Genomic DNA, 10116 nt, shown 5'->3' with positions numbered 1-10116 from the left:
TGAGTGAGTCTCATCAATTGATAGCACTTACTGAGTATTCTTCCAGGGACCTCTTCCTTGCATTCTCAGTTATCAGTGTTTACCATATCTCAGCTTATTAGTTGATTCTTCATTTCCTAGGTATCATCATTGGTGTTGACATAAGCTAATAACTGCAAAGCTAACAGACACCTTGTAACCTGCATCATAGACAAAAGAACAATGTATGTTGATAATAAAATAATATGTTTCCTTGATTACCAATATTGTCAGCAAGTTTTTTTTTTTTTTTCTGTCAGGTGTGTGAAATTCTACTTTGTGTACATTATATTTTTTAGATAACTTTTACAGGCATTATTAAAAGTGACAAAACTAACAATTCACATATACATGTACATATACATATATATGCATAAAACACATGCCCACAAACACCATAGATATATGCATGTTTGTATGAGTGGAAAAAATTTAGACTTTGAAATATATTTTTGAAAAATATTTGGCCAACAAAAATGAAATTGTCATAAGTGATAAAAAACAAGATTGCTGCTCATTTGTCCCTTTCAATATATTTGATCAACCAACTCAATTCTAGGAATTCATATAATATTGATAGAAGTAGAAAAGCTAGGGAAAACATAGATACACAGAAATTGAGAATATAAATATTCCAAAATTACCTGTGCTCTATTTTTAAAAATATAATTCTTAAATATGAGATGGAATATCCTATTTATGTCTCTTGTGTTTTCCTTTTTATGGTTCTAGTGTCCATTAATTAAACTAACTTTATTGTTATGTGAGAATATCTTATTTTCTATAAATTTATCAAACTCTTAAAGATGGAAGCTTATAACAAGTAATAAAATATTAACCACAAGTTAGACCTTTTCTGGGATGGGGGAGCCTGGTGGGCTGCCATCTCTGGGGTCACACAGAGTTGGACATGACTGAAGCGACTTAGCCGCAACCTTTTCTAAATTACATTCACATTGATTTTGAATGTAAGCTAAATAGTTCTCCAAGGAAAATGGATTCATACTGTGCTGTCAGTGGGCAAGTATAATCAACATACAAGAATTAATAAATAGTAACATCAATACACGAATACCAGAACTTATCAAATACAATATTTTATAGTCTGTCAGTTATTTCACTCTCAATTTCCATAGATAATCAGTTTATTTCCTTACTAGACTGTCCTCAATTTTATAACTGTTTGTTCTCTCAATATGACAGTGGATTCCTCCAACTAAATTTGCCATCTAAAATAGATTAAAAAAAAACCAGTCACAAATAGTGTCTCTAGAATGTAGATTATATTCTCATTTGAGAAGAATGGGAGGGCAGTTAAAAGAGTTTTGTGATCATGATGAAGAATGTGACCATTCTGTAGCTATTCTCCCATTCTTCTTGTTATGGGAGTGATTTAGACTTGACTTCCACTACAACAGAACCAAAGATGCCTATTTGTTTAGAAAAATAACTAGATATTCATAGTCATGATGGAAAGTTACACTGGATAGCAGTCTGTGAGGAAATAAACATATCCAGGAAAGCTCAATCTTTTACAACACTTCTGCCTTCAACTGGGTAGATGGAATCAAACCCCAAGTTGTAAGAATCTAACAGTCAATTCATATACATTCCGAAACTCTCCACTTCTTTATACTGCCTACTAAGTAAAAGAATCCTGTCTGCACTCTCACTTTTATATGCCCTTTAATACCTTGTTTTCTGGTGAGGAAACAATAAGCTGAATGCAATCTGTTTCAGATGGTCAGGAGTCTGGTCAAAAAACATCGCAATTCTACAAATATACATACACATGTATGCACACAATTCTCAACTTTTTAATCCTTTGTTATCTGTACTACAGAAATGAGCATTTAAGAAAAAATATGTGTTGCAAATCCCAAGGGGAGATTTCAAAATATTGGAGGCACAGGTGCTCTTGTGGGAATCAAGCTTGCTCCTATGGGAAGATTAAAAAATAATGAAAGTTTTCAGTTCTTACTACCCATACAGTGGTATGTAAATAAGTGAATAGTTCCATGTGTGTATATTTGTGCATTGTGTGAGAACATGTATAAATAGCAAGGAATGAAAATAAAGAAAATAAATGCAAAATTTTAAATGAAAAATTATGACTTTAATATTTATTGCAGAGGATGGAGAAATCCCATGGATGGAGAAGCCTGGTAGGCTGCAGTCCATAGGGTCGCTGGAGTCGGACACGACTGAGCAACTTCACTTTCACTTTTCACTTTCATGCACTGGAGAAGGAAATGGCAACCCACTCCAGTGTTCTTGCCTGGAGAATCCCAGGGACGGAGGAGCCTGGTGGGCTGCCGTCTCTGGGGTCGCACAGATCGGACACGACTGAAGCAACTGAAGCGAAGCGATTGTTTCTTTCCGTGGAAGACATTATGGGAGACAAACTGAAAGCACTTGAGTTACAAAATGTTTCAATCATTCACACACCCATCTATTTTCCTTTTATTTGTTTATTTTTTCATCTCTCTAAATAACATCACTGAGGATTTGGTACTCCCAGAACCTTCACGTATAAAAAGAGGAAAATTGTGAACAAATTTTTAAATATATATTATTAACTTTTTCAATCATAGTAATGCTGAATACTCCTTGTTAGAATGGGTTAATTGCATGTCAATTGAAAATCAATCAAATCACAAAACAATGAGTGTAATATTTATTTATACTATATCTAAAATACACTTAATTTAATCATCCATCAGTATTCTAATTTGAAAACTTAAAGCATAGTTTTTATGATCCGTTTCTACCCAAAGTATGCTATTTATTATCTTTTCTCCAAAATGTGTAGATGGAATCAAAGCTGAAGTTGTGCAAACATAATAATCAATTAATATGCATCCAAAAACCCTCTCCACCTTTTTTTATTGCTTAAAGAATAAATAAAAAATTCTGCTTCTACTCCCTCTTTTGTATGTCTTTAGTACCTTAGTTTCTGAATAGCAAAGCAGAGAACTGAATGCAACTGGTTCAGGTGTTTAGGGTATTAGTCAAAAGATATCACGACTCTGCAATATGTACATGCACAATCCTCAATTCCTTAGTCTTTTGTTATTTATCCTATTGAATGTGGAATTTAAAGAAAAACGTGTGCAATTTAGCCCAAGAACATATGCACAGCGTTAAAGATACACAGGCTGTTCATGGGAATTAAACTAACTTCTATCTGAGGAGGAAAATGGAAGGTTTACAATCTTATCACCTATGAAAAGTGAAAGTGAAGTCGCTGAGTCGCGTCCGACTCTCTGCGACCCCATGGATTGTAGCCTAGGAGACTCCTCCATCCATGGGATTTTCCAGGCAAGAGTACTAGAGCGGGTTGCCATTTCCTTCTCCAGGGGATCTTTCTGACCCAGGGATCGAACCCAGGTCTCCCTTGTTGTAGGCAGCTGTTTTACCATCTGAGCCACCAGGGAAGTTCTATTTTTTAAATTCCACATTCAATAGTATAAATAACAAAAGACTAAGGAATTGAAGATTGTGCATGTAAATATATTGCCTAATCATGATGTCTTTTGACTAATACCCTAAACACCTGAACCAGATTGCATTCAGCTCTCTGCTTATCATCTATAAGATAAGACATAAACAAGAGAATAATTTCATATATATGCATCTATATGCATCTATTTGCTTTGTGTGAAGAAGTATACATAGGGGCTGTAGAATGAACACTGTAGTGTTTAATGAATATTACTAATTTTAACATTTACAGAATTATCTACTTTCTGTGTCAGGACCTTAAGGACACAAGCTGAAGATATTTACAATGTTTTGAAAGCTTTTAATTTACTCTCAAACACATATATTCTCATGTCCCTTTATTTGCTTATTTTTCTTTCAAGTGACATTGAAGATGAATTTATGACATTGAGGAACTTCACTAGAAGATCAGACTTATTAAACATATATATTAAGTGAGGAATATTTAGATGCCCAAAGTTTGAGATTAATAATGATGATGATATAATGGCAATAACTAATAATAAAACATAACAACTGCTTCTAGTTTTATACCCTTTGCTAAGTCACTTCAGTCGTGTCCAACTCTGTGCGATCCCATAGACAGCAGCCCACAAGGCTCCCCCGTCCCTGGGATTCTCCAGGCAAGAACACTGGAGTGGGTTGCCATTTCCTTCTCCAGTACAGGAAAGTGAAAAGTGAAAGTGAAGTCGCTCAGTCGTCTCTGACTTAGCGACCCCATGGACTGCAGCCTACCAGGCTCCTCCGTCCATGGGATTTTCCAGGCAAGAGTACTGGAGTGGGGTGCCATTTTAGTTGGATGATAAAATCAATGCCTGCATATTTTTATTAATTGGAAAAATAAAACAAGTTTGGAAAGAGATAATTTCAACACTTAAATTTCAGAAATTACATTTACAAGATAAACTTTTTTTCTTTTTTTTATTCAAGGATAATTGCTTTACAATGTTGTGGTTGTCTCTGGCATACACCAATGTGAATTAATTGTTATTTTATATATATATAACATTATATTTTAATATATTATTATATTATATAATTATATTATATATTATTTACATATTCATTATTCTTTATATATATTATATATGTATTCTTTATATATATTTATTATCATATATATATATATATACACGCACTTCCTCTCAAGCCTCCCTCCCCTCTATCCATTTCACCCCTGTTGGTTGTCACAGAGGGCAGGGCTGGGCTCCTTATGTTTATAGCAGTTTCCAGCTAGTTATCTATTTCACACATGATAAGGTATATATGTAAAATTTTTAATAAACATTTGTTATATGTATTTTTGAAAAAAAGTTTTGACAATGTCATATTAAAACAAAAGTTCTTCAAGTTTAAATGGATATTCACAGCAGGGTTATTCAGAAAAATTATAACTAAATGAAAGTCCATCATACATATTTATGCAATTTATTTAATGATTTCCCATTCTTAGATTTATATGTTATTTTGCAGAAAAATGATACAAGTTTATATGTAGAAGAAAACTTTTAGCACAGTGTGTTTTTACTTAATAATTTTTTATTGAGGTGAAATTCACATACCATTAAATTAACTATTTTACTCTTTGAAAAGTAAATTCAGGGCTGTGCAAATATCAGCACTATATAGTTCCAAAACATTTTTGTTACCTCAAAAGGAAATCAGTCACTCATTGCCCTGGTTTTCTAGCTCCTGTCAATAAATAATTTGCATTCTGATTTAAGGAGCTTACTATTCTGATTATCTTATATAAAAGAAATCATAGACTTCTTAACCATTTATGTTGAGCTTTTTCACTTAAGATGATGCTTTCAAATTTCATCTCCATAACAGCATATAATTTTAATTTATTTTTATTGAAGTATAGTTGATTTATAAAGCTGTATTGATTACTGCTATATAGAAAAGGAATTCAGTTATATATATATATACATTTCAAAATATTCATTCCCATTATTATTTATCATAGGATACTGCATATAATTCTCTGTGCTATACAGCAGGACCTTGTTGCTTATTCATTCCATATATAAAAGTTTACATCTGCTAAACCCAGCTAAACCCAATCTCCACTCCATCTTTCCCCCCATTTGCTCTCTCCAGTAAACCACACATTTGTATTCTGTATCTATAAATCTATTTCTTTTTTGTAAATAAGTTCATTTTAACCACTTTTTTAGATTCCACATGTAAGTGATATTGTATGATTTGTCTTTCTCTGTCTGACTTACTTCATTTAGTATGACAATCTCTGGGTCCACCTGTGTTGCTGTAAGTGATATTGTTTTGTTCTTTTTATGGCTGAATAGTATTCCATTATATATATGTACCACATCTCCTTTATCCATACATCTGTTGATGGACATTTAGATTGGTTCTATTTTGGGTGTTTCCCAGAAGTATGTAGAATAGTCTTGGCTATTGTGAATAGTGCTGCTAAGAACATATTGGTGCCTGTACCTTCTTGGATGTGAGTTTTGTGTGGATATATGACCAGGCATTGGATTGCTGGATAATATGGCAATTTTATTTTTAGTTTTCTGAAGAGCATCCATACTGTTTATCATGATGGCTGTACCAGTTTATATTCCCACCAACAATGCAGGGGAGTTCTATTTTTCCACATCCTCTACAGCATTTACATAACCATATATATTAGTACTTCATTTTATATGAATGATTAATAACTCCTTGTATACATATATATATAGTTTTAACATTCAATAGATGAAGTGTTCTTTCTAGCTTTTTTCTAGTAGTGCTGCTATGAATATGAATGTACAAGTTCTTTTTTCATACAAGCTTTCCAATATTTTAGGTAGACACTTCAGTGTTGAAGTCTTGAGTTACACAGAAAATGTGTCTTTCTAATTGCCAGAACTGTTTTCCACAGCTCTTGCATGATTTTATATTTCTAACGTAATGTACTAGGATCCCAATACGTTAAAATCACCAACACTTGCTAATTTCATTTTACCAAAAAACGAAAAAATCCTTATAGGGGAAATAGTGGTCTCTTTTGCGGTTTTGATTTGAATTTGTTGAATGAAAAATAACGTTGAGCATCTTTTCATATGCTTGTAGGCCTTGTACATCTTCTTTAGAGAAATACCTATTCAAGTTATTTGTCCACTGAAGAGGATATAAAATGCATTAGGATGCAAATGCACAAATGGCTGAAGTAAATCCTGTGCTATCAGAAGCTATATAAATTGTACCTGGATTCAATTCTCTAATTAAAAAGAAAGGACTGTCAGATATTTGATTTAATTGTGTCTGTTCATCTTTGTCTGGAAAAGTAATGCATATTCCACTTGCACATCTCTTGAATTTCTTGAAGTAATGACAATCAATGTGTTATTCTGCTTTAAATGAAGATCTTTCTTGACAACTAAGATTACAAATATTAGCTTTAGTACTTTTTTTGAAGTTTCATTTTCCACCACAACTTCCTTATGCTAACTGAAAAACTGCCAGTGTCATTGTCCTTATCTCTTTTGCCATTTCAAAATCTGAGAATAGGATGGATATATATTTGGAAAATGAGCACCTTCTCCATATTAACTGCTCTTGTTGTCTAGCTTAAGAAACTTATATAAGCCCTGACTGACCTCCTTGTTCTTGAGTGCATATACTGAGCACTTTTCACGTGCTTGTTGGCAATCGTACATCTTAAGAGAAATGTCGTTTCAAGTTCTTGATCTTTTAAAAAAATATAATGACACATCATAAATCCAATAGACAAATGGTAGGAGGAAGTGCTACCTTATCAGTAATTATATGAAATGTACATGGTTTAAAGGCTCTAATTAAAAAGAATAGAATGGCAGATATATGATTTAACCACATCGTCTGGAAGTTTTAGCCAGGGCAACTAGGTAAGAAAATAAAATATTTACTCTGCTTATCTTTCCTTTGGATTTTTGAGAGAATCATCATTTTGGATAACAAAGAAATTTCTTGAAAAATATGGTTCCGAATATTAGTTTTACTGCTTTTTTTGAAGCATCATTAGTTGCAATAGACTACTTAAATCAACCAAAAAATGTCAATGTTTCTTAGTTCTTCTTGCATCTACAACCCTAGGAGGATATAATGGATACATATGTGGGGATATTACAAAGGTGAGCATCCTCTCAGCTTAAGGAACTTATATAGGCCATGTCTCAGGTCCTTGTTCTTGAGTGCATAGACCATGGGGTTGAGGGCAGGAGGAATGACATTTTCAAGTACACTGAGGAGAAGTGGGATGAGGGAAACTGTCTTTGTTGCACCATGGGTGACAGAAAGGACAATTAGAATTGTATAGAAAAAAAGGATTAGGATAAGGTGGGAAGTGTGAGTACTTAAGGCCTTGGATGCAGCTTCTGCTGAGTTCAGTTTCAGCACAGAGTGAAGAATTAGAACATAGGATATAATAATCAAACTCAAGTCACTTCCCATGAGTGTCCAGGCCAGAAGTAACTGACAGACACTGTTGATTCTCTTGTCATCACAGGATAGGCTAGTGACTCCAAGAGTAGAACACAGAGAGTGCTTGATTTGGTTTTTTGAGCAGTAGTGTCTCTGAGCAGCCAACACAGGCACAGGGATAGAAGACAGACTGTTTCTGAGTGTCATGAACACAGTGGCTTTGACCACAAAAGATTCGTTGATTATTGATGGATAGCGTAGTGGTTGACAAATGGCTACATATCTATCTATAGCCATGCAGACAAAGATGCCTGATTCCATAAGCATAAATGTATGTATGACATACATTTGCAGAAAGCACTCAGGGAGACTGATAGACTTAGCATTGAACCACAAGATCGCCAAAATCTTGGGCATGATGTTGGTAGCCATGCCCATATCTACCACGGCCAGGATGCCTAGGAAATGGTACATGGGCTGGTGCAGTGTTGCCTCCTTACTGATGATGATCAGGATAAAGATGTTGGAGCTGAGAGCTAAGAGGTAGAGCAGAGCCAGGGGCAGGGATAGCCAGTGTTGCCAGCTGTGAATGCCTGGGAATCCCAACAGAATGAACTTAGGGACCTGGAACTTTGAACTGTTGGAATCTCTGAGATCCTGGAACATCTTCACTAAGAGGAAAAATATGCAAGGTTACTATTCTTAATAATTTCCCTGACAGTGTTTGAAAAGGAGTTACTCAGGTTCACGATATTCTTGGTGGTAGTGGTGGTATAGAGTCATTGTCTTTTTTATTCTCATCTCAGCACTAATATGTATTGGATATTTCTAGTTAAACAGGAACTTTTGTAACACTAGTTAATCAAAACACAAACTTCATACCATAAGGCAGTTCATATTGGTTTGTCCTTCTCAAGACTGAGGAAAAAAAATAGTGAAAATTGGAACTTTGGTCACTATCTTCAGCCTGGAGACTATGGAATTTGGACAAAATGAAAGCCCTCTAATTTCACAGTCTGGCATCTTAAAGTTGGTTTTACTAAAGTGTTGGATTATTAGAGACTTAATATTAATATATAGTGTGAGTATAAAGATTTTTGAGTACAGAGATATTTAGGTAACATTAAATTATATGATATTGATAATAACTTTTTTCTAGGTCATGAGATTTTGTGAAATAATCATGAGTATTATTCACTTTAATTAAAATATATGAAGTAATTTATCATACACTTGTTTTAGTGAGAAAACTGATATCAAAATTGTTAATGACCTATATGAAATCATGTAACAAAAGGAGAGAAAAATAATTGAGGTATTTCAGCATAATGTAAAAGCAATTGTTTCTGGTTTTCAGTAATTTTACTCTACTTGACATAGTTTCGGTTTTTGGAGCACTCCAGATAGTCATACTATAAACAGTAAAACAGATAATTAAAACTTAGCTTCAGAAAAATTGTTTGAAATGAATTACTCAATTAAATTACTTTGTATCTATCAAATATTTTTAATTTAATCATTTGTTCATTTTAATCTAAAAACTGAGATTTGCATAATCTGTTTCTCCTAAATATTTGCTACTTATTTGTTTCCTTTCAATAGTTTAAATATTTAGCATGTATTATTAGGATATATAATTTTGAAAAACTCTGTGGTTGGTAATTGTAGTATCTACAGAAAAACAATAAGGATACACACACCTGATGAATATATTCATCTCAAAGGAAGTGATGATATTCAATTATACTTATAACAAAATAAAAATGGTAGACTACAGAAGATACATATTTATGCAAATATACTTATTCTGCTTCATATATGTTATTTTAATAACCTCTAAATTTCAATATTTTATTTTATAGTTTTCATTGTTTTTATTATTAACATTGGAACTATTTATCAAATGTCATACATTCTTTGACTATTAATTCACACTTAATAAAGAGTCTTTGGAAAACTGATTTGAAACTGCAGATGATGAGTGGATATCATTACTTGGTAGGATCTACTTTGTGTGCTCCTGTACGGTCCTCTTTGCTTCACTGTTGACCTTCCTAGTTCATAGGTCCCCCTCGTCCACCCAGGGACTTCCACATTTTTGAGAAAAGAGAGATACAGATATAAGTAGAAATGAAACTAAGTAAAAGTTTGGAAGAGATCCAGAGAATTCTCAAAGAGGAA

At 33.4% G+C, this 10116-nt stretch overlaps 1 protein-coding gene across 1 annotated transcript; it reads right to left on the bottom strand.

The window, feature by feature from the left end:
• Nucleotides 1-7638: 7638 nt before the first annotated feature.
• Nucleotides 7639-8604, bottom strand: LOC102395504 (putative olfactory receptor 56B2). Its single transcript, XM_006053585.1, has one exon. The coding sequence runs from the start codon at nt 8599-8601 to the stop codon at nt 7639-7641; it is 963 nt and encodes a 320-aa protein (XP_006053647.1). The 5' UTR covers nt 8602-8604.
• Between the last annotated feature and the right edge of the window lie 1512 nt (nt 8605-10116).

This window comes from Bubalus bubalis, chromosome 16 (assembly GCF_019923935.1).
Source record: "Bubalus bubalis isolate 160015118507 breed Murrah chromosome 16, NDDB_SH_1, whole genome shotgun sequence".
In the NCBI taxonomy this organism is placed as follows: domain Eukaryota; kingdom Metazoa; phylum Chordata; class Mammalia; order Artiodactyla; family Bovidae; genus Bubalus; species Bubalus bubalis.
This window is presented reverse-complemented; position numbering and strand designations above follow the sequence as displayed.